Genomic DNA, 25,759 nt, shown 5'->3' with positions numbered 1-25,759 from the left:
AAAGTCAAAAATTCCCCCATCAATGTGCGACCTCCATGCGTACGAGATGGTTCTTGGAAATCATGCTACCATGATTTACCGAGTAAACTTTGAAGATTTATAAAGTATCGGAACGAAATTCTAAAAAAAACTTTTCGATTCTAAGACTCAGAGAACCCTATTTTTTGGTGAGTGCCCGGTTGAGGTAATTGTTGTTAAATGTCCGTCAACATGTCCGTCAACGTGTCCGTCAACAATTACAAGGGATATCGACATCAAGGTATTTAAAGGCTCCAGAACACATAACTGACTTGAATTATCTGCCGTGTTGCGCAATAGCCTAGCTGAGACAGGGGTGTTTTTTTCAATTAAATTTTATCTGCTACAGTAGAGTCTAGAACCTCTACAACTCGAATGTCTCCTTAACTGGAACAAGTTTTTTATGGTCCCGAGTTAACAATGCTTAATAAACCTCAATAATCGAAATTTCTCGAAAAAATTTGTGATCCCTGTGCGTGTCCGAGTTAAGGGACTTCACTGTATTACTTTTATATGCTGCTAAAGTGACCCGTTTAACATACCTAACTTGAAAAGCTAAATTGTAATGTCAAAAGGTCAATGTGAAAGAATTATTTTCTAGTTTCTACAGGTCAAAATAATTAAAAAGACTTTCATGTCCTATTCAAATACTTACATTACCTTTTCTGTAAAAATAGACTTTCTTAAGGCTCCTGAAATTCCCACTATCCCAGTTATATTTCCTTCTTTCAAATATACTTCCAACGAGGCTAGAGTTACTTATACCCAAAATCAATTGCGCAAGATTGCAGAAACGGTTGGAAATTTTTGGAAATCACAAAGGGACATTCCCTTACAAACATCACCCTTAATACACTAATGCTAATATCAATTATGAATACATCTTTTGGAATTAATTGTATTCAAAGGGTCACGAATGACCGCAAGAAATCGAAACTTGTAATATACCGAGATTTAAAGACCGGTTACATGTTTTTTTATAAGAACATTCAAAATTTTTGAAGCCTCCGGATGTTCTTAAGTTTTTTAAGTTTTAATACAAAAAATGTTCTTAACATGTTCTTATTTTTACCATTTTTTGAGCATTTTTGCCCATTTTTCTAAGAAACCGGCTGTTTTAGAGTCGACAAAGCCTTGAAATGTTCTTAACTTGGTCTTAACAACTTGGCCGTCGACGTCTTGTGTTTTTATATAGTTTGTTCTTATAAGAAAACGTGTACCGAGATAACTGAAGGCCGGTTATGATTAATTTCAATTATATAATTTATCTCTAAAAAGTTGCTTATTTCAGCATTTCAGCTTATATCTCATAAAATCATTAGAAAAACAGATTAAAGTAAACTATATGCGTTGTCAGTACAAATTTTTAATAATCTTAGAAAAATGATCTTCAACTATGCTAATTTAACCGATGATCTAAATTGATGACAAAGTGCGCTCTAATTACCAGGAGGAATGATGCAAAGGCATATCTACAAAATAGCAAAATTGAGAAGAAGATTTCTACGAAATAAGTAGACAGTCACCGTTGATCATCAGAGTAAATCGTGATTATATTAATTAAATCATGTTCTGACAAAAAGTGGGTGAATCTATGACCTCGTTCCATGCGTATTATCAGCTTTTTGATGCTTACTGATAGCGCCAGATAATACCCTGGTATTGTCAGCTTTTCGAAATACGTAATTCATAAACAAAAAATTAAATTTCATTCGTTCCTGGATTTGAATCCATCGATTTGGAAGTCATTTTGAAGTCATAAACTAATCTACGTGTCTAAAGTCTTTCCCTGCAGTGTTTTTGTTTTCGCTAGCGATTCTAGGGGGTATTGTTTCATTAAAAACAACAGTTTTCTATATCTGTTTTATCCAAGAGACGAATAGTCGAATTCCCTATAGAAAATCGTTTATACGTTACCAAATTAATTGAAAAATAGAGAAAAAAAGCCCACCAAAAAAAGCCCACCATTCAAGAATATGTAGATCCAAGAGTTGACCAGCTGCACTCAGATCATCAGCATACACGGCTTGATTAGTGTCCTTCGAACTGATGCTTTATAGCAAAGAATCAAAAGCGAGAGTGTATGTATGGCTACTGGGTCCCCTTGAGATGTACTCTCTGACGAGTTGATTTCATAGCCACCAGTAATGAGTCTTTAATTTGGCGAATAGGTTTTACCGAAAAAGTTACAATTCAAGGACACATTTTTTGTACGTTATAAAGCAACCCTCAGCAATTTATACGGCTGAAGGCGTTGTCCTCGTCCATAAACAGGATTCTATCACAGTCAGATTCCTTCGATAGGATGGCATAAACGGCAGCTTCACATCCAGACTTCTGGCCGCCACAAAGCTTAAGATCTCCAACACATTGCAGTACATTTAGTTTCAATACAGTCACGACGTCTCAGTACTTTCCTGATTGTACTCACCTCATGAGATTCTTGTCCAGAGGGTTTAATATGCTCGATAGTATTGGTTCGTGTGAGCCGTCTTGCCAAAGTTCGGGTTTTTGACAACAGCTTGCGTGATACTCATAATATAATATATCAAATATAAAAAGCAAAAGATTGTGTGAACCAAAAAATTACATAAAAACACATTTTCTTTTAACAATATTTCGATCTTTACAGATCTTGTTTTTTTATTAAAAAATTTCAGAAATTTTGAAATAAATTAATGTAATGTAACCACGCCTTCATCAGTTTATTATTCAATTTTATCATTTAAGTTTTATATAATAATAAAAAAAAATTTATAAAATACAAAAAAATATCAAAATATAAAATTTTAAATATCAAGTGACGTCACGTTTATCAAACAGACAAAAAATTTACGTCAAATATATACTTTCCATTTCAGTTTTAAAAGTTAGATATTTAGAATTATTGGAAGAGCAAGATGTATTCTGATACTTTTATCAACATTTTATTTATTTTTTGTTATTCTTCTGCAAGATTATATCCGCTGTTCAACCCAAAGGTGAATCGCACTTCTGGTAAAGGTACAACGTTTGATTTGATATAACTTTTAACCAGTCTTTTGCTCAAAAAACTTTTGTTCTATTTTTTTCTTCTATTTGGTTGAGTCGCAAGAGGCTTTGAGGCCCATTTTCGCAACTATAAGCGCTTTCAATTAGCGTCCTGTTAGCACCTTGAACTGACTACCCGATTCCCCTCACATTGACCCGTGTGAAGGTTCATTCACTTGGTAAGTGAACTGCTGCGAGTGGGAATCGTACCTCAGCCGTCTGTGCAGCAACCAAGGCCAATGACCACTATACCACAGCGCCTCCACTGTATCAGCTAAAATAAGAGCCGGCATAGTCTCTAAATGGTGCTCTTCCAAAAAAAAATCCATGGTTGTTTAAAAGTGTCCTCTAAAACAGAAATCTCAATTACTTAGAAAACCAAGTTGAAGATTCGATGAAAAAAAGATTTTTATTTCTGAGAACTCCCAGAAGTAAACAGGCTAACCTGATTACTACTAACCCCACTTTGAACTTAGAATGCCTACACTTTTGTTGGAATTCTTAAAAATTTGAACCCTTTACATTGTAGTAACATTACAGGGCTTTACATTGTGGGTCATACACATTGGTTTGGTTGGACAATGAGAGTTTCTAATGCTTTTTTCTCTCTTGTTTTAGTGCCAATTCATAGAAAGGAGACAGCCCTTACAATTTACACGCCACCAAGCAGATTTGGACTTTGTTCAAGCTGTAGCTATGGCAACAGACCTACTCAAATTGCTAATTTGAGCACAATCGATTTCAGATTTGAGCCGAAAGAAGCCGTATATTTTAATTCAAAATTTACAAAACTGGTTATCGAGACATATGAAGAAACCTTCGATGCTGCAAAAGGATTCTTAGATGGACTAAATGAATCTGGTAAACTCTCGGCAAAGGTCAATTCGGAAGTCGATGATAAGGGTGCTTCTGATAAAAATTACAATGATGAGCCATCCACTTCATCAAAGAAGGATGATAACTCTGGCAAGAAGCCGAAAACTTTTTTTGATGGTACCGTTGTGTTGACAGATCCGGTGGAAAATACCGGTGGTCGGATCCACAAAAAACATCCTTCATATCAACCACCAAATGCAGCCAATGATGATTTTGATTACGGAGATTCCACATCATGGCATATTGATTATATTGGACAATTGTTTATAGATTTCATTGATTTTATTCATGAGCCGTTATCTGCGGAAGTGACTAAATATGAATGGTTTTATTTTCCAATTTTCGAAAAGGCTGGACCCTACTTAAGCTGGTTTTATGAGGAAATCTTGGAGCCCCTTTTAGACCTCGTCCTCGAAGTAGATTGGCAAGGCATTTACAACAGTGTTTTAAACAAATTGCGGCGCTTAGATTGGATGTATGAGCCAGCATACGAAAATTTGAAGGCTTACGTTTTTAAGCCCATCAAGGAATGTATAAACCGTATTGACTGGCAAAATAAATTTTCACAATTTGTCGATTTTTGTCGACCGTATTTTAGAGCTATCATCGCTTTTTTCCGTGGCATCAATTATATTAGAGCTTACAATCGATTGGTTGATGTAATCCATCGCTTTGAGTGGTTCTATGGACCTGTTATGGACTATGTGTATAGCATTGATTATCATGGCTATTGGAACAAGTTTTGCAACAAGGTTGAACCCTACTTACAGTGTGTCATCAACTACTTGGAAAGTATCGACTACGTTGGAATCTATGACGGACTTAAGGAAAAAATATGTACACTAGAATGGCTGTATGGACCAGCCATAAACTTTTTCTACAATATTGACTACCAAAAAATTGGCCTGAAAATTTGTAATTTTTTCGAGTTTTATGTCGTACCATTTTGCGATTACGTTATTAGAATCGATTACGTCGGTGCGTATAATCAGACCACTGGTAAGATTAATGAAGTTGGTTCAACGTTTTCAAACACTAATGGTACATATTATGTACGTTTTATGGCTGCAATGAAGAAAATCGATTGGAATACCGCTTACAAACAATACAGAGCTTTTACCTTCAAAGTCTTCACAAAGTTTATTATACCAGCTTTTGGATGTGTAAATGACATTGTTCTTAACTCCATTTATAAACCAACTCGAGAATACTTAATTGGAATTGATTGGAACGAATTATTTTTAGTATTTTCGGATATGTATGGACCGTACTACCGACCGCCTCTAACTTTCGCTAAGAAAGTTTGTGTTGCGATTATTCCTGACTCGATTTCAACAGCGTTTTCGAACTATACGAAAAACATAGACTATGATTTTCTTTATCGAATACTCGAAAAACATTCCGAATCTAACCGTAAACTCAGTTTAAAAGTTGCGAGCGTATTTGATTATAAGTCATTGGACGCTGATGATCTCGGTGATCTTGAAGATCTGGTTGAATTATATGAACGAATAACAACCTACCTATCCCAAATTAATGTCCGCGAGTCCTTTTACAGTCTTTATAATCAAGTATCGTTGTCACAGCTGAACGCCCTATTCACTGATATGAAAGTCATCCTTGAAGATACGGAAAAACTTATCGAACTGTATATAGCACTGGCACAATTCTTAACCATTTGTTTTTGGATAAATCTACTTTGGACTCGTTTCATTTGCCCGCCGGAAGAATGTTACTTCTGTTAACTAATTTATTTATTTGTTGATATATTATATAGTAAAAAACGTAATTTTGCGTATCTACTTTCTTGCTTATTGTTCCGTACTATATTTAGGTTGCTATAAGGACTGGATTCCTTGTCTTTATTCTTTAGACTTGTGTCGATCTCCTTCTGATGTACTATTGACATTTTTAGGTCTAAAACCAGATGGTTTTTAGACCGCCGTCTTTTAGATAAACTTGTGTGAAAAAGCCGCAAGTTTGGTTTCGGTCACATTGGAACTGGGAAGACACCCCTGTCTCACTACCCCGGTGGAACTTTTTCCTACAGCAGGGATAAAACATTTTATCGAAATACTAATGGGGATAGAAGTTTTATTGTTTTCAGCTCAAAAAATGGCTTTAGAGTGCAACTTTTATTACATTGAATTTCGAATGGGGATGAAATTGAAGTCAATTTCCCACAGTAAAATTGTCAGTATTTTTCCCACCGGGGACAAAACTTAGGTCAGATATTCCATACCGTGTCTGTGCTGTGACATAGGGATGAAGTGGAGAGAAGTCACTGCAATGAACATTTTTTGACGTCAATTTTTTATTCTAAACTTAAAAATCAAATCCGTTACTTTCCATACTTTATTTTGGAACTACGAACATATCAAGAGCAGTCATGGAGCCGAAAACTGAAAGTAATGAGCTTGGTGGTGACTCTTTTAGCATTCTTAATTTCATTGCGGTAATTGCGTTCATACTTGTAATAATCAAGGTGACATTCAGCTTTTTTATACTCCATCTGATAAACTGGCTTTTTAGACGAAATGATAAGGTAAAAAACTTTGATTGAAATTGATTTACTTTTTGAAATTCAGCTAGCAATTGAATCTTCCTTTAAAAGATGTTATCGACTTGTTACCCCTGTGCAGGGTGTCCTCTGTGATACGTTTTTGAACGTAACAAAATGTATTGTATTTTTTACGAAACTATTTTGTTTGAACTTCATTCTTTGTGATATTCTATCCTGTCAGACCTGGTCACACCAATTTTCATTTCCACAACTGTATGTTTCTTTTTATTCTAGAAACCTGAGCCTAAGACTTTTTTCGAAAACGACCGCAAAATAATCATGCGTGGACTGGAAAATGAACTGGATGACATTCGAAATTGTGTAAGAAACTCTTTTCGATAGTATTCCACTAGACAAGTTTTTGCATTTTCTAAGAAACTCGTCAGCTATTTTATACAAAGCGAAAGGTCTAGGAATAGTCCATAGTTTATCTGACCAAACGTGTACCAGTTTTGACGGAAATTAGCTTAGCTTGGTTTTAAGGAGACCTGAGCTGAAAGAGCTGTACGCCGAGAATTTTTTGAATTTATCCCCTCAAAAGCCCACCGTGCCACGTTAAGAGTTTTTAGGTGTGCATAGGGTTAATATTTCACGCTTTTCACTTTTGCACCTTTAGAGCGAGAAACATTTAAAACAAATGAACAAGAAAATAGATGCTGTTGACGACAAAACTAAAAAGACATACGCCCGTATGGAAAAGTACGAAAAAAGTCTGAATGCCTTTAAGAAGGAGACAACCGAACGATTTCAGCGCATCGAGGGACGATTTCAAAAGTTCGAAAGGAGATTCAATAGCACTGATGTGAGATTTCAAAAATTAGATGATAAGCTCAAGAATTTGGATAGGAAATTTCAAAATTTAGGAGAGAAATTTGAAGACAAATTAGGAAGTTGTGAAGGAATAATTAATACGAGAATAGATGGATTAAATGAAAATATCATGCAGCGTATTGACGACCAAATCGTATCATTCAGCGCGTTATGTGATTTGAACGAAAACATTTTTCCTTATGTAAGTTATATTTTCCGTTCGTTCGTTCGTTCGTTCGTTCGTTCGTTCGTTCGTTCGTTCGTTCGTTCGTTCGTTCGTTCGTTCGTTCGTTCGTTCGTTCGTTCGTTCGTTCGTTCGTTCGTTCGTTCGTTCGTTCGTTCGTTCGTTCGTTCGTTCGTTCGTTCGTTCGTTCGTTCGTTCGTTCGTCGTTCGTTCGTTCGTTCGTTCGTTTGTTCGTTCGTTCGTTCGTTCGTTCGTTCGTTCGTGCTAAAAATTTGACGGGTGTAAAGACGAAACTCTCTGGGTGACAAAGAAACTCAATGAATTTCATTTTTTGGAGTATTACTTATCATATTTCAGTATTTTCAAAAGTATAATTTTCTCTCCCTAAGAATCAGACCCTCGCCTTGACAAAATAATTAGGCAGTATATCTACTTCTTGTATAGAAGCTTCTTTTGTTGGTGGCTGAGCAGAATGGTAGTACAAAATTTATTGTAATATTTCTTCTCATTTCTAGATAAATGAAGTCCGCAAACAAACTACTAACTCTCGACAGGAACTGAACAATATGGAAAAGTAAGATCATCACCTCAATGCTTGTGTAGATTTTTAAAACATTTTTTGGCTAGAGCCAGATTGGGATCAAGTGTATTGATCACTCATTCTTTGATACATTGTTTTCAAAATTAATAGGAAAACAATGAGTCATAAACGATGAAGCTGAAAATCTAAAATCTAAAAAACTTAAAATTTTAGGGAGTTTAAGAAGCTGTTAAAGTCAATAAAGAACGATCTGTAAGTGATTTTCATATTTTTTCATTTCGACCATTTTAGGAGGTTATTACTTTCCTGTCTCTGTGGCATTATGTCGAAAACTTGGTGGGTTTTCTAAATTGTTGAATTCACTAAGGTGAGCAAATGAACCTTTTTCGAAAAACTTTTCACAAGTGGATCTCACTTAGACAACCGTAAGTGGTCCACCTTAGGCTTTAACAAGGGTGGCCCGCCTAGGCAATCACATTAAAAAAAATCTTGCTGCAGAGCTTCTGATGGTAATAATTCCTCAATTTTCTCAATACACATCGCTATTTAAAGCTTTTCAAATAACCGCTTCATGTATGGGTAATAATAATTTTTTTCTTTTTTTTTCCAGAAATAAAAACCGAACACTAGAGCAAGATGTAAGTTTCCGAGAAAAGATTATTTTTTTTTCATTTTTCATCTTCACTTTCCAAAATGTTTTTAAGCTTTTTCTTTGAAATTATAATGCTTTGAATTATCTTTTCAACGGTATAGAATATATAAGAGCTGAAGAATATATTAGAGCTGAAGTATTCTTTGAAAAATAACAAGGAAATCATCAATCATTAGTGCACACTTGAAACAAACGGACTTTAAATCTATCCATCTTCTATTTAAGGAACGTCAGAAACTTTCAATAGAAGCGTTTAGGACCGGGATGTCGTGTGCGTACACAATGAACTATTCAACCCCTCCACCTTCAGTCACCAGCTTTCACCCATCACAATCATCACTTGATACATCCCTCACCAACAACTCCTCTGGAAGTCAACGCAAGGCGTCCACCTCCACCACTCAACCACCTTCCACTACCACAAACAACAAATAGTACACGACATTTCGGTCAACATCCTTCGTATATCGGCTTTTTTGTAATTAGAAAATTCTATATGAAAATGAAATAAATATATTTTACACTTTTTCTACACGAATGATTTTTTCAGCACTTCTTCAGGTTGATGATATGTTAAAATCTCTCCATGAGCCTTGGAAGGTTAGTAAAGTGTTGGATGTGAAGTTCGAAAATCGAACCTGTGTGAGAGACTGAATTTCGAAAACTTTGCCCCATTTGAAGTGAGAGCCTATTTTCCAATTTTTCAATGGATAGATTTTTCATATTCCGTTATTTAAAAATCCCGTCAGACTCAATTGCTCTTTTGAAGTTTTGTGTTTTATGCGAGAGACTTTCAAGGGTGCAAAAAAGAGACCCTTATAGCTCGCACATACGCGAGAGACCGTTTGCCTAATACGGGAATAATTTTAGATTAAAGACTTTTGAAAAATAAAAATGACAAAATAAAGATTTTATATTAAACATAACAATTTCAAAAATTTTCGAAAATAAAGATGAAAAACGAAGAAAAGAATAAAGCTTTTATTCTTTTGTGCTACAAACTTCATTTTTGGTGAGGGACTTTGGTGCCTCCTGATTTCAATATAATTATTTTTCCTTAGCATCGTATTGGTCAAAAGATGGCTTTTTGACAAAACAAAAATAAGCGCTGATAAGTGACAGGATTTTACGCATAATAACTGGGCAGGCAATGCAAATAATCCTCAAAATGTCCAGAAAAACCCCTAAACAGCAAAGAAGAAGGGGAGAAAACAAACACAGAAAATATACAAACAGTTTATAACATATTTGCAAATTCAAAAAAATGATCTATGTTGAAATTCATAACAAAAATATCCTACGGAAAATGAAGAAGCTTAAAATTCCTGTAGTTAAAAACTTTCAAAACATTAGTGGAAGTTCAACATTTCAATCCGATATTGGTCGTTGGTTAATAAGTTACAATAATTGTGGAAATATTGCATTTGATTTAAAAAACAAACGAAGGCAAGATGTCTCTCCAACCTTAACAGTTTATCCTGAGATGTTCAATATCTTCTTACGTGCTTTCAAAATCTTTTGGCATTTCATTGTTGGTAGAATTTGAAAACGAAAAGTTTTGAAATCAATAAGAAAATCTGGGGGCCGAATATCTAAAATTTGGATTTTGAGGAAGTGGTGAGTTGGAATATCAGATTAGTATACTAATATTAAATTGTCAGTAACTTTGTTACGATAAAGAATCGTCTATCCAGAGATTACCGTGGATTAGCCATTTCCAAAACATGATTTAAATATATCAGTTGTAATATGAGAATAACATTCTATGAACAATATCAGTTCGGAAAAGTCACTGAAATCCCTTTTTTCACAAAATTCAAAACCTAATGAGTAAAAATAACAACATCTCAACATTTATTTCTTGGTGGTCGATTCTTTCTTATCCGTTGTAGATTTGTCATCTTTCGAGGAGTCCTTTTTATCTTTTTTCTCATCCTTATCAGCCTTTGTTGCATCTTTATCTTTCTTGCCTTCTTCTTTTTCCCGTTCTAAGTCCTTATTTTGTAGTTTGTTATTAATGAGATTGTGGAGTGCAATGACTGTACGTACGACGGATGCTAAATAAATAACTACCATTTGATCGTTGGTCATCACCGTAATTGATTTAATGAATTCCTCAACGTTGAGGTTGGGTAACAGATTGAAAATATCTTGCAGATGGTACATGATGGTATGATTGACAGGTAGTTTACCGCTGATGACTTGCTCTAAGTACGTATGAATGTCTTGCAAGTGAGCGTGTAGTCCTTTAAGTGACGACACTTGGTTAGTGATACGCTGTGAGAGGGTACCCACTGTAACGTTTCGAATGTCCCTGAGGAAAAAAACAAACATAAAAAGAGATAATTTCGAGAATCTCAAGTTTTTTACTTGTCCTACTACAGTAACCCTTACAGTAAACCCTAGAAAAACCAAAGCCACCATAGTGCTCGATACCAAGCCAAGAAAATATGACATATAAAATTGAGTTTTAAAAATTTGAATAGTATCGTTACCTGAGGAGATGTTCAACACCGACTTCTTCAGCTTCTTCGGCACCGATTTCACTCGGAATGTGTTCGAACGTTTTCGATGTTGGCGTACCGTCCTGTTGTGAAGAAAAGAAGATAACTAATAGTCAGTACTACTGCTGGTGGTTATGGCAGGTCGTTATCGTCTAGCAATGAATTTCCTAAATCCTGACATTGTTATATTTTCGAGATCATACAAAACAGGGCTAATATTTAATCGAAGTTTGGTCCGATTACACTGATCGTGGACTGTATACGCAGAAAAGGGAACTAGAGGTGCCATGACCTATACACCATTTGAGAGCACCCATAGAAGAAGCTCCATATCAAATTGTGGAAGGTTAACGAATAATGGAATTTATAGTGAAGTTATAATATTAATAACAGAGAACAACTGTTCATCTAATGTAGAAGGAATAAGAGGCACTTAGATTACGAGAAAAAGAACACGAAAACGAAAGAAAGGATCCACTTACATCGTGCACTTCTTCAATAGCAATGTATGCTTCAGTTGGAAGTCCTAGTTCTTTGGGTTTAGCATCGATGATGACCAGAACCTAAACATTAACAAAAATGATTGAAAATACAAGCGAGTACCTCAATTTTTTAAGAATCGTTATAAACACAGTAATCACTTCCATATAATATAATCATAAAATTTGTTAGCTCTAGTTTAGACGGCCCACTTTTCGCCCTGTCTATTCTAATTTTGAATTTAAAAGTAGGCATAAAGTGGGCTGTCTAAAGTCAATGTATTGCCCTCTTTTGATGTCAATGCAATGACTTCCTTCAATCTTATTCAAGTAAAATTTTAACTGCCAACTTTTTGCCCATTCTCTGCTTACTGACAATTTGAATAGGCAGGGCAGAAAGTCAGCCGTCTAAACTAGAGCTTTACCTCTTTTTCCATAACCCCCAGTTAATGAAGAAGGTCAATCCTTTTAAAAAACAAGCTATTAGTTTGTAACTGAGACCTCAAATTCGCAAAAGGGTAGTTTAAAATTGTTTCTTTTTTTAATAGTAAGCCTTACTGAATTTGGATTGAATCTCCTGACAAGCTCATTGATACGAATATCGTTGGGATGAAGTTTAGGTCCAGTATGGTACCAACCGATGACACGTTCTTTAGCTAAATGAATCGATAAGATAAATATAATATAAAGAAAATGTGTACTTAAAGGCTAAACCATGTTCTTATCTTAACCTTTCTTTTTATCTCTTGGATGTTATTATTTTAAAATATCGCAAGTATCAATATGGTAAGGTATTATGGCAATTGTAAATAAAATTTCTAGCAGTTGAATTTGTTTGGATAAATCTAGTTTGGATTTGATCCAGTTGAAAAAACATTATGTTCTCACCATTAACTTTTTTGAACATAGCAGCCATGTTATCCAAATAGTCATGATCAAGATACCATACAGATGGATCTCTATCATCTTCATCAAATGGTACTAAGAAAAGGAAAAAATCTGTTAGTGAATTTCAACATCTTCAACTAATCTATAACATTTAATAAATGGTATTTACACCAAACGTCTGACTGATGTGTTATGTTCAACGATACATAGCGTCAGTCTGGGTTTAGGTCCCAGGCAAAAATTAGGTCCCCTGATTTTTAAGTCCAACCCCCCAGCGGGGGCTGAGGCTATGTGATATATGGATTGAGAATTTTGTTGGTGGCCCAAAAACTTTCTGAAAGTGATTGAAATTGAATGAAAAAGAAATCCTATAAAGACCATACTTACTGGCAAAACTATTTGCCACATCCAAAACTTTATTACGTATTGACCCCAAAAGAATACCAGCTACACGGCGCTGGTTACCAACTTTTGACATTCTGTTAAAATGATCGACAACACTAAGCAGCACCAATGGGTGGATAACAACTCTTTCAATAGCATCTTTTGGATTTTGAGATGAGGCAGCAGTAGGCTTCTGAGTGGTTTCTGTGGTGGTCATTTTTTTTAAGAATTGTTTTCTAAAAACGAATTCACAGGATAATTCAGTAGAAAATAACAATTTAAATGACAGAAATAATATCTGTTCTAGGTGCTGTGAAATACAAAACAACACACCTCATGAACAAACAAACAGGTGATACTTTTATGGACCTACCTGGCTAATCAACAGAAAAATCAACAAAAAATCAGGAAAAAGTAAGGATAAGATTTGAGAAAATCCTGAACAAAACTGGTGACCAAAGTTTTCTCTTTTGCTTCGTTGTGCAAAAAATCATGAAAATCTACCGGGTGAAATACAGCACAAAAAGGAAAAGAACTGTTTTAGGCTAGTTTTGGGATGTTAACAGCGGTTTTTAAGGAGTTCTGGGTTTCAAAAATATGATTACTTTGGAGATCAAACGATGTCAAGTTTTGGCATCACCATAATCGCTCTTCGCTCTTGCGAATGAATGAAAAAGAATGGCAACAATCGATGAAAAATCCACTGAAAATGCTGAAAAATATGGATCCTGTACCGCCAATAAATGCTTCACGAATGAAATAATAAAGGATAATGACATGTTACAATGTAGGAAATGCCAGAGATTCGTTCATTATGCTTGTTCGGAGCTTCCCGCATACCAAATTCAGCTTTGTCTGCAATACAAAAGCCGACGCTTCGAATGTAAAAAATGTGTTACAGTCACGCCAATACTTTTGGAAAAAATCAAAACAAGTAAGCAAAGAATCAGAAGTAACCAAATAACGCAAACAATAACGGAAGCAGAATGTCAAGATGGAGGTCAGCAAATATTTGAATCTGTTTTCAACACTAGATTGCATAATCTAGAGAAGAAAATGGAGGAACTTATAGCTATGAACAAAGAAGACGTCACTAAAGAACCAAAACGGGCAACATATGCAGATATCACAAAGGAAGAGGTGAAGAAACAGGAGGTTATCATCAAGAAATTTATCAAAAATGAAAAAGAAGAAAGAGAAGAAGATCGCTGGAAGAACTTAACTAGATGTAACATCATTGTCCATCATTTAGGTGAAAATAAAGATGAGAACAAAGAGGAACAGCGGGCCGGTGACAAAGATTACGTGGAGGAAGTTGTAGGAAATCGTATGGGATTAAAGATAAATGTTGTCACTGCGGAACGAATCGGTGCTCGGAAGGATGATAAGTTCAAGACGAAAAGATGGCGGCCATTGAAAGTAACGTTGGCCAATGAAGAAGACAAGAAAAGAATTATGGCCTCAGTCCATAAACTAAACGAAGATAATTTCAGTGTAACAGATGACTTCTCCAAGAAAGAACGTGAAACCATTAAAGAATGGCATGAAAAAGCTAAAGAGAAAACGAAGAATGAGAAGGATGAATGCTGTGTATGGAAAGTGAGAGGTAGCCCTCGGGCTAAGCTCTACTTTAACCCTTTTCAACCTAGGCTTTTAGGGGCGGTTCAGAACTAGGGGGGAGCTTTTCCTGTACCACCCCTTAACTTTTGATCTAGTGGGTCTTTTTGGATGAAATTTGGCACACAAGATCCTTGTGACGTAAGGTAACTTTTGACAAAAAATTTTTTTGATGACGTCACTCATCATGCCCAAAGTGAGCAAAAACCGAAAAATTCCTTTGTTCTTATAAATAGCTATTGTATTCTAACAAAGGCTTTAGAAAAAAGTTGCCTGAGTTTAAAATGCTTATTTTATCCTAAATATTCAATAAATTACGGTTTAAACGATATATTTGACAATGAAAATAAATTTGTATTGGAAAAGTGTCAATTTTTGTGACACCTTACTGTCAGAAATGTCATCATGCTCAAGGTGTGAAAATATTTAGGTGTCAAATTTTTTTTTATTTTGAAGCTAAATAAAAGTTAGGAATTTACAGAAAATTTCACGGCAAAAGCTCTATTATTTCAGGAGCTATTAGCAATAGTTTGACCTCCGAACAGAAAGAGCCCCCCCCCTAGTACGAATAGGGTTAAGAAAATATGTAAAAAGACCGTTATTGGTGAACTGTAAATTTGAATTAGATTGTTTCATAGAGGTCAATAGACCTGCGAAATATACTCCTATAATAATAATAATAAGTCTTATTCTGTAAAGAAATCAAATAAAAAATGTTACGGAAAAACAAAAAAAACAGCAAATTCCAGCACATTTCCAGTTCTACAGATTGGAATATTTTCTTTACAGAAAAGGGTTTTCAACACATGGATGGCAGTATCAATACGCATCTATGTACAAAATATCTGGAAAATATCAAAATATCTACCGGATCTGGCAACAGTAAAAACTTTCTTTTCGAAAAACAGGTTTAGTTGCATTTGAGGGTTTATAGTAATACACCTAAATGCAACAAAAAAATCAGGAAAATCTAATGAGCCAATTGAGAGAAAAATTGGTATCGAAAAAACAAACTACTTTATAAATTTCGCGGGGATTCAATTTTGCGGGTGGCGATTGTCCGTCTGATGAAGGAAGAAATCATGGAGACACTGAACAAAAAGATCACCTCGATCGAGAATCATCTTCATCACCTTCAGCAGACGCAAACCTCTCAAATACCCCAGTTTCCGATGCCAACTGTACCGATGATCAGGCAAATTCCTCACCAAGCAAACTTCAATCCAATTCAGTTCCAATAATCAACAACTTTGCTTTTTTTAATGTACAAGGACTGTACCCTCAAAATGTTCCAAGCAAAGTTCCTTTTATCGAAAATAACATATGTCATAAAAGTTTACTGTTTGTTGGCCTATCAGAAACATGGCTCAACAACCATAAAGATGCAGAACTAAAAGTAGAAGGTTATACTTTGTTCAAATGTGATTCATCACGCAAGAAAAAATCAAGAGGGAGAGCAACTGGAGGAGTCTGCTTCTACATGAGATGATATAGCTGCTTCATGTGAAATAATCTATTCCCATAAATCACCAAGTGTACAACTCCTTTGTGTTTACTCAAAGACTGAAAACTATGCTTGTAATATATAGACAGCCTGATGACAAGAGTAATGGAAATCCATCAACAGCTAAAGACCTTCTTACACCGCTCAAATGTGCGAAACAAGCCCTTTCCGCCTTGGAACCTGTCCCAAACATAATTTTTGGTGGCGATTTCAATCTTCCAAAGTCAACATGGCCTGATGGACTACCCAAAACTGGATGCTCTATGGAAGAAAGATCAATGCTGAATGATCTAAATCGATTTTGCAACGAGTTGTTCATGTCCCAACATGTCAATCAACCCACACACAAAGATGGGAACACCGTAGACCTTGTCAAATAATGAAGATCTTATACATGACTACTCAATTTTACCAGTGTTACAAAGCACTTCACATCACAGTATTGTTATGGTATCAACTAGGCTCAAAGTTCAAAATTTTGCTAGTGATGATGATAAACCAGAACCACGTTCCAAATTCAACGCTTTGAATTTCTTCTCAAATGAAATTGAGTGGAATAAGTTAAAAGAAGATTTGAATCAAATTGACTGGGATGTAAAACTTAACAGTGATGATCCACAAGAAATTCTTGAAAGTATCAATCAAATATGTTTGGACGTATGCAGAGGACGAATACCAGTCAGAACAACCAAAGATACAAGGAAGAAATCAAAAGTTGAAAGATATCGCCGCTCTCTTACGAAAAAAAGAAGAAAAATTACAAAGCAATTTTTAAAATGCACATCCCAATCAAAGAAGACTAAAATAACAAAGGAACTTTTGACAATTGAAAAGGACTTACAAAAATCATTTAGGGATTCCAAGTGTTATGTTGAAAATATAGCAATCAATTCCATAAAGAAAAACTCAAAATATTTCTTTGCTTATGCAAGAAAGAAAGCAAAGATGAAAAAGAAAATTGGCCCTCTGCTGAACACAAATGGTGAATTAACGCAACGAAGCAAAGAAATGGCTGAAATTCTGTCAAGACAATATGTTTCCGTCTTCAGTGCACCAAAACCATTCGATATAATGCAGAGTGAAAATAATGAACTCAACGTAGATATCATTTCAGATCTACAAGTTACAGAAGATGATTTAATAAAAGCAATCAACAATCTGTCCCAAACTGCACCAGGTCCCGATGGTTTCCCTGCAATTTTTCTCAAACAATGCAAAGAAGAACTATCTATTCCTCTTTGTATCCTCTGGAGACAAAGTTTGGACAAAGGTATTGTCCCAGACGAACTTAAAAGATGCACAATCACACCAATCTACAAAGGAGGTAGCAGATCACTGGCATCAAATTATAGACCAGTAGCCCTAACATCCCATGTCATCAAGATATTTGAAAAGGTACTCACAGCACATATTGTAAAGCACATGGATGAAAATAATCTGTTCAATCCCAATCAACATGGATTCAGAAGCGGGCGTTCATGTTTGAGTCAGCTTTTGGAACAATATGACCTGATACTAAATATATTGGACGAAGATACTAATGCGGATGTTGTGTACCTAGATTTTTCAAAGGCTTTTGACAAAGTAGACCATTCAATTGTCCTACGAAAAATAAAGAAACTAGGAATAGATGGAAAATTATTACAGTGGCTAAAGTCCTTCTTAACAGAGAGAAAACAATCAGTGCTAGTGAATGGTGTCACTTCTGACTCACAACAGGTCATTTCAGGAGTCCCTCAAGGCAGTGTTTTGGGACCTTTGATTTTCCTCATGGATTGATTGGGGATATTGACAAGGAAGTGGTGCACAGCTTTCTCAAATCTTTCGCTGATGACACTCGCGCCACAAAGGAAGTCAAAACTCTAGAAGATGCTGTCCTACTTCAAAACGATCTTGATAGAATATATAAATGGACGGATGACAACAATATGAAGCTAAATGATATAAAATTTGAACTCTTGCGCTATGGAAAGAACCATGAGATCAAGACTCGGAAGCTATACATCACCATCTGGTGTTGAGATTGAAAACAAAGATGTTGTGAAAGACCTTGGAATCCTGATGGACAGTAATTGCACATTTCAGAAGCAAATTACTGCAGTAATCGAAAAGGCTAAAAACTTAACATCTTGGATCCTGAGAACTTTTTCTTCACGATCTTTAAATTGTATGATCGTACTATATAAATCATTGGTGATACCAATATTAGAATATTGCTCCGTTCTGGGGAGCCCAAATGCAGTTGGTCTCATTCAGAGACTTGAGGAAATTCAAAAGTCCTTCTTACGAAAGATAAATGGCACCCCAAAAAATTATTGGGAGTGTCTAAAACAGACAAAAATTTACTCACTTCAAAGGCGAAGAGAACGTTACAGAATAATGTATGTCTGGAAGGTGATGGAAAAGATGGTACCTACTGTAAATGGTATCAAAACCACTGAAAACCCCCGGCTGGGCCGGATGTGTACACTGCCAATTCCAAAGAACCAAACATCAAAATTTAGAGACAGCACACTTGCAGTGCAAGGTGCTAAACTTTTTAATGCTATGCCAAAGAGCATCAGAAACCTCAAAAACATTTCTATCGATAAATTCAAAAGAGCCCTGGACACACACCTTAAGTCTATCCCAGATGAACCCCAGATCCATGGATAAACTCGGTGCAGGAGAGCTTATTCAAATTCAATAATAGACATGAAAAATATCTGCTGAGATTCTTTTTCTCTCGACAGATTGATCACACAGAGGCGTGGTTGGCCAAGAACCTTACCTGAAGCAGGATGCTCAAACAACTACACAAGTAACAAGTAACACAAGTAACTATTGGGTGGCAATATTTTCACGATTTTGCATCTTTATACTGTCAAATCATGCATGTTGGTTGTTGAAATACACATTATTTGCGCTTCTTTGATGCAAGTAACCATTCGAAAAGTAATTATTTGACATATTTTGAGTTTTGATTAGAGATATTTCGCGGATGAGGCCCTTCCAAATTTCCATTGGGATTTAATTTCGTGGATTTTCGCGGATGACACCCAAATCTGCGGAATCCGCTAAATTTATTTTAATCCCGCAAAAGTTTATCCCATTAAAGTAGCTAACAAACATTGGTTAATTTATAGGACCTTCAGGTAGGTCCAAAATGTGCTGAGATTTGAACTGGGTTTGAACAGATTTGGAAGGGTAATTGAACTTTAGACTTACGCTAGAGTCTATTAAATACGATGGAGCGTTTGACGTCACTCGCGCAGCAAGTTACACACTCGTTATTTGTTAATACCATCGGACGATAGACGGTTAGGCGGCAGGCGTTCTCTAATTCTCCAATCGGAGTCCGGTCATTTTGAATGTAAACAAAAATGTTAAGAAGGGCGTGCTATCAGTGAAAGTTATCGTGACATGTTATGACAGAAAGTATGATTGATAAACTTGTTGGAGTTATCAAAACAAATTTGTTGTCAAGGAGATTTAACAGTAAGTGAAAATACAGGCCAGAATATCAACAGTCCCATGTTTCGACCAATCATCCCAAGTTAGAGCAGTTGATGGTACATAATTAATCTTTTTAACATTTTCTTTCCTTTTAATCCCATATACCTAGTTTAACTTCTTTGTAATGTAATTCAAATTATTCAGCCAAATTATTATATAAATCCATTTTTCTACGCTTACATTTAACTTGATAAAGACAACTGTCGAATCGTCGTACACTACTCAGCACTACTGTGTTTTTTATGTTCATTTGTAAAATATTTAGTATATTTATCGAAATAATGAAAGATATTTTTTTGAAAAAAGCGAATTTATGAACGAAGCAGTTTTGCTATATTGTGCACGTACCTTTAACTTCTATCCCAAGCAAAAATTTGCTATAAAATTTGCTATATAAAACGCCAGTCCATCACAAACTGCCATATAAACAAAACTCAACATTCTCACAAAGGTTGTCTTTTTGATTTCCCAAATTTCGTCGTAAGCGTTCACTTTCACAATAATTTATGTAATTGCAATTTCGGTCAGTCCACAGTCGGGTCAACATATACGCGTGTTTTTATTCACATGACCGAAGTGCCTACTAAAACAATCCGGGGGTAAATGGCAAGGCAACACAGCAGATTAATCGTAAAGTAAAGAAATATCTTTTGGCATTGACAATCAAATATAATATATTACATTATATTTCCTTTAATTCAAAAATCAAATATTCATTTTGCATTCATTCGCGAAAAAAGAAAATAATAATAATGAATTAATATAACATACTAAGACGCCCCGTCTTTTACTCTGGTCTATTTTCCGATCTCGGAACGTGAAAAACGCCCGCCCGCCCAATATCTACCTAATCAGCTTAAATTAACTTTAATTGTCCTTTGACTTTCAAAAAATAGTATTTAAAAATTATGAATTTATAATAATTACAAAAAACTTCATTAGTGAAATATTCAATAAATTCCTAGTTTCAATTTTCAGTGGGCGTTTCTCTAGGGCTTCGTTTTTATCGCGCAATTTTTGCGTCACACAAACTTTCTCAGCCGCTCGTAATAATTATGCATTGCCAAATTTGGTTCTCCATTGTCAAGACAGGATCGATGGTGACGTCACCTAAGCATAAAAAAGAAAGGATTTCACCAAGTTTATGCATATATTAATTTGCGAGATATTCTATTCGCCGCGCGAGCGCATTTTTCGTAGACTAGTCGGAATAGTTTCTTTTACTTGCGGGATTGATGGTAACTTTTCATCTTCGTTTTTTTTAAATGAAGCACAACCGAAAAAAAATGAAACTTCAAAAAGTTGCGTATTTCCAGTGAGTAAACGATTCTGACAATTAACAAAATTGATGATTTTTTTTCGGTCAGGCAAATGTCTCGTATTGGGGGTTCTAGTCTTGACCCCTAAGCCTACGCGAGATTGAAGCGTTTGGGTAAACGAGACAAAACTCCAAAAAAGCTGGCGTTTTGAAGCGCTTCCGTGCGATCGAAATATCGCTGTTTGTGACGGACTAATCACATCTTCAAACCGATGATTTTATCAAATTGACCTTGAATGGTTTGACTTGAAGCCACGAAAACTTTCTCGGTTTAGTAGCTAGGACTGCGAAAAATGCTGTTTTAAAATGGTGTGAAACCATGACCAGCTGACAATTTAAAGTAAAATAAAACGAAGGATAATCCGAAAAATTTCACCATCATAATCTTAATTAGAAAAATGACGATAAATGTTGTTGTTAAAAATTCTATATTTCGTGTACATCTAACACATCTTTCAGGAGAAATAAAATTGAAATTCACAAATCTGCATCTTATGTTAAAAAGTAGAGAATAATTACAGTAATTAAAATCGTAAAAAATCGTAAAAGATTTTAATAGCTAATAGCTATTCACACAGATTTTAATAGCTATTCGCCATGGTCTTACCGTAAAGCTTGGATTTCCAGCCTTGCTAATCGAGCATCTAAACTTTGCCATCCAACAAAACTGAAGAAGGAACTCAGTGTAATTCGAAAATTCGCTTCCTGGAACAATTTTCCTCGTCATATCGTGAACAAAATTATCCAAAATTCAACCAAACCTAGAGAACCTGTTGTTGAGAATCCTGAACAAAAACAACCTACAACTATTTGGTTACGTCTTCCGTATGCTGGTCCTGCTGGTGATCAACTAGTTACGTCATTACAAAGAAAATTGCGATATTGTTGCAAAACAGATGTTGCAATTAAGTTTAGAACAACATTTTCCACTCATAAATTGGGTTTTTACACAAACATGAAAGACCCGACACCTTTGAGATACAAATCTAACGTGGTTTATCAATTTGTTTGTCCTGGGTGTGGTGATTCTTATGTTGGAAAAACGGAGAGGGACTTATTTACTCGTTGTCAAGAGCACGCTACGAAGAAGGACAGTGCTATACATGACCATCTGAAGGAGTGCTCTGAAATCGAATATTTAACGACCCTCTTGACTTTCGGTGTTGATAAACCTAATTATCGTTCTATTAGAATTAACATTGTTAATGACAATACAAAAGTTATTGATTCAAGTGATAATTGGTCCTCTCTCTTATTCAAAGAAGCTTTATATATCAAACGCCTCAAGCCAGTTCTAAACAATGGCTTGAAAGCGTCTAGGGATTTGTATCTTTTTTGAATGAACTTTTTACGATTTTTTACGATTTTTTACGATTTTAATTACTGTAATTATTCTCTACTTTTTAACATAAGATGCAGATTTGTGAATTTCAATTTTATTTCTCCTGAAAGATGTGTTAGATGTACACGAAATATAGAATTTTTAACAACAACATTTATCGTCATTTTTCTAATTAAGATTATGATGGTGAAATTTTTCGGATTATCCTTCGTTTTATTTTACTTAAAATGGTGTACCCTAACAGTGTACAGCAACAAAATTACCGGAAGCCGAAACACAGACTTAGAATCTGAAGTTGATCAAAGACCAAAGACTGGAATGAAATCCACCCCCATTTACCTTCTCTTGACCAAATTACCAGCAAATCCACTTTCAAGGCCCACCTTCATGCTTACCTTCTCACTAAACTTGCCTCAAGTTAAATCCCTTCCCTAACTCCCAAGGTTTTTCTTTGTAGATGTATATATTATTATTTTTATTATCATTGTTATTATCACTATTACCTTTTTTTCCTTTTTTTTCTTATTTTGAATTATTCCCTAATTATATGACACCCTCTAATTTAACCAGCTCTGTCTAACTCCACCAGTTTCCCTCTCTCTTATTGTTATACATTTGTTTTTGTTTTTTTTCTTTTTTAATTATTTTCTTCCTTTTCTGTTATCTGTACTTTTTTTTGTTTCTATTAAACAAAACTAAGCACTGTATAATCTTACTATTTAACCCAAACTCCTCTCCAATAATGATTTTATGGGCACTACATTCTTTTTTCAAGGTTGCTAAGGTTTACTAGTTTATCTAATTTTCTTAGTTTTCCTATCGTAACTAATACCAAACCATTGAGCTCCTCTATTAAAAACTGATCATAAAAGTTTAGTCAATAGTAGTAGTAATGTACATTAGTTTTTATTATAGCTTTTTCTCTTTTACTTTTGTATCAAAGATATAATTATGATTTACAATCATATATTTACAAATAATTGAAAAACCTCACATAAAATTTATAGCTATATCAAAGATGATATATTTTAAATGTAATATAGTTTATAGCCATAGTTTAGCAAGTCAGTTGTAAATTCTTTATGATCTTGCACGGTGAAATATATATCTATCTATCTATCTATCTATCTTTGGGGCATTAAGGCTCTTACGACCCTGTCTCCATAGCGGCTTTATTAGAGGGATTTTTAGAATGTCTCTTATTTTGCTAGCAACTTGCGAACTGAGGTGGAGTCTGGATTGCTTCGCAACCCTTATACAATACGGCTAGTTGTTTTTTTTGAAGAAAAGCAGCACAACCCTCGACATGGCCCGAGAATTCTCGGGCCTCTTTGGGCCATGTTCGGGCCGAGAGACTCTATCAATTCTTTTGGCCCGAACATGACCCGAGTCATTCGGGCCATGTTCGGGCCATGTCAGAAGATTCCATATTTAAATTGATTCAGCATGCCCAGTCAAACAAAATAGTACAAAATAAGATTTGTCTGTTTTGTTTATATCGCTCAAAAAAACTTACGAGCTTCCCGTTGACACGTTTCAGTTTTAAAACCAGGACCAGTTTACTAGCAAATATTTCCACCCTAAGTATATTTATAACCATGTTTTCATACCAAATAAGACATTTAATATTTATATGAATTTACAACATTCATATACTTAATATAATTAAAAGAAACTAAGTTTTTCTCAAAGAAAATGTTAAAAAAATTCAGTCCTGAAATTACACGCCTGTTTAAATCATGTTTTTAAAAATTGGCCCGAGTGTGGCCCGTGCGTGGCCCGCGTGTGGCCCGAACACGGCCCGAATTCTCGGGCCAGCTCGGGCCATCCTCGGGCTTTAAGCAAATTCCAATAAAAGTTTTGGCCCGAGAATTCTCGGGCCATGTCGAGGGTCGTAAAGCAGCTTGGAAAAGGTTGAAATTGAAATAAACACACACACACACACACACAGACCCAACCGAGAGAAAAGAATAGTTAAATACATTTCTGATGGAAAAACTTTGCAATTTATTGCGAAGCGAATTTATGAGCGAAGCAGTTTTGCTATATTGTGCACGTACCTTTAACTTCTATCCCAAGCGAAAATTTGCTAAAAAATTTGCTATATAAATCACATCTTCAAACCGATGATTTTATCAAAATGACCTTGAATGGTTTGGCTTGAAGCCACGAAAACTTTCTCGGTTTGGTAGCTAGGACTGCGAAAAATACTGTTTTAAAATGGTGTACCCTAACAGTGGACAGCAACAAAATTACCGGAAGCCGAAACACGGACTTAGAATCTGAAGTTGATCAAATTGCCGCGCGGGCGGCACGCATCTAAGCAATCTTAAGCAGTGGTTCTTCGGTTTTAAATGTTTATTTTGCTGTTAAATGGAAAAAAATTAGTTTGAATGTTGACAGAAAGGATCTTCATCATCCCTTGACTTTTAACAGCAAGTATCAAGTTTCAAATAAGGTCAATTAATGAGAAGTTTTTGCAAGTCGCGGGCGGGCGGGAGGAGTGCTCTTTACTTTAGTGAACGAAACTTACCTTGCAAAAACAAGTGGATATTCTATGATAAAGAAGTACGGAGGTAATGAAATTTGTCGAATTTGTCAAGAAATAAATCAAAACTGCCCAAGAACCAACAAGCCATCTTTGTACATTTTTGTTTTTGTTTTATTTTTATGTTTTGATGATTTCGACAGACGATTCGTGATTCGAATAAAAATGTTTGATCGTTCGACGAATATCGTTCGATTTTATTTAAGGCACCATTTACACTAGAATATCTAGAAGGAAAAAAAGAGCAATGCGTGGCGGGCGGGGCGGCGGGTGTTGTGCCGCCTTGGATTATGTGGTGTGTTTGGGGCATTAAGGCTCTTACAACCCTGTCTCTATAGCGGCTTTATTAGAGGGATTTTTAGAGTGTCTCCTATTTTGCTAGCAACTTGCGAATTGAGGTGGAGTCTGGATCGCTTCGCAACCTTTTTATACAATACGGCTAGAAGTCGAGAGGGTCGTAAAGCAGCTTGGAAAAGGTTGAAATTGAAATAAACACACACACACACACAGACCCAACCGAGAGAAAAGAATAGTTAAATACATTTCTGATGGAAAAACTTTGCAATTTATGTGTGTTGGATTTAAAATAAAATTACTCATAAACCAAAAAAAATGATACCCACTGAACAAATTCAGAACCGTGAACACTTCTTTGTCCGCCATCTTCAGGATTCAGCATCCTTTTCACTTTCGATTACTTGCACCCTAACCTTTTGGGCACAGGGGCCATAAAAGAATCTCAAATACTCTGGAAATAAGAGTTTGCTTGTGCCGAGTTGTCGTGAAAGCGCGAATGTTGTACGGCAATAAAATCTCTTTGATTTTCAATTCAATTCAATTCAATTCAATTCAAAACATATATTTACCCGAAGGAAGGGACACCAAGTTTAGAAACCTAATTACAAATGGTGCAACCTAATAAAAAAATGAAAAGTTTTAAGCAAAATAAAATAAAATATGATAAAACAAATAATAAAGTATCCTATATCCTAAATAAATCTTTTTT

General features: G+C 35.4%; 3 protein-coding genes across 3 annotated transcripts; 2 read left to right on the top strand and 1 right to left on the bottom strand.

Annotated features, from left to right (window-relative positions):
* The first annotated feature begins 2,913 nt into the window (after positions 1–2,913).
* Positions 2,914–5,706, top strand: LOC136824060 (uncharacterized). Its single transcript, XM_067080212.1, has 2 exons — positions 2,914–3,021; positions 3,667–5,706. Exons 1-2 carry the CDS (start codon positions 2,919–2,921, stop codon positions 5,667–5,669), a joined length of 2,106 nt encoding a protein of 701 aa, XP_066936313.1. The 5' UTR covers positions 2,914–2,918; the 3' UTR covers positions 5,670–5,706.
* A 562-nt stretch (positions 5,707–6,268) lies between these two features.
* On the top strand, positions 6,269–9,203 carry LOC136824056 (chromosome partition protein Smc-like). Its single transcript, XM_067080209.1, has 7 exons — positions 6,269–6,469; positions 6,722–6,808; positions 7,104–7,499; positions 7,997–8,055; positions 8,236–8,274; positions 8,633–8,660; positions 8,900–9,203. Exons 1-7 carry the CDS (start codon positions 6,314–6,316, stop codon positions 9,107–9,109), a joined length of 975 nt encoding a protein of 324 aa, XP_066936310.1. The 5' UTR covers positions 6,269–6,313; the 3' UTR covers positions 9,110–9,203.
* A 698-nt stretch (positions 9,204–9,901) lies between these two features.
* LOC136824042 (26S proteasome non-ATPase regulatory subunit 7-like) lies at positions 9,902–13,185 on the bottom strand. Its single transcript, XM_067080196.1, has 6 exons — positions 12,933–13,185; positions 12,546–12,638; positions 12,216–12,313; positions 11,661–11,741; positions 11,170–11,261; positions 9,902–10,988 (listed from the first exon to the last, which is right to left on the bottom strand). Exons 1-6 carry the CDS (start codon positions 13,144–13,146, stop codon positions 10,529–10,531), a joined length of 1,038 nt encoding a protein of 345 aa, XP_066936297.1. The 5' UTR covers positions 13,147–13,185; the 3' UTR covers positions 9,902–10,528.
* Positions 13,186–25,759: the final 12,574 nt, after the last annotated feature.

This window comes from Clytia hemisphaerica, unplaced genomic scaffold (assembly GCF_902728285.1).
Source record: "Clytia hemisphaerica strain Z4C2 unplaced genomic scaffold, Clytia hemisphaerica genome assembly, whole genome shotgun sequence".
Lineage (NCBI taxonomy): Eukaryota > Metazoa > Cnidaria > Hydrozoa > Leptothecata > Clytiidae > Clytia > Clytia hemisphaerica.
The sequence above is the reverse complement of the archived record's forward strand: the minus strand, read 5'-3'. Positions and strand labels throughout refer to the sequence as shown.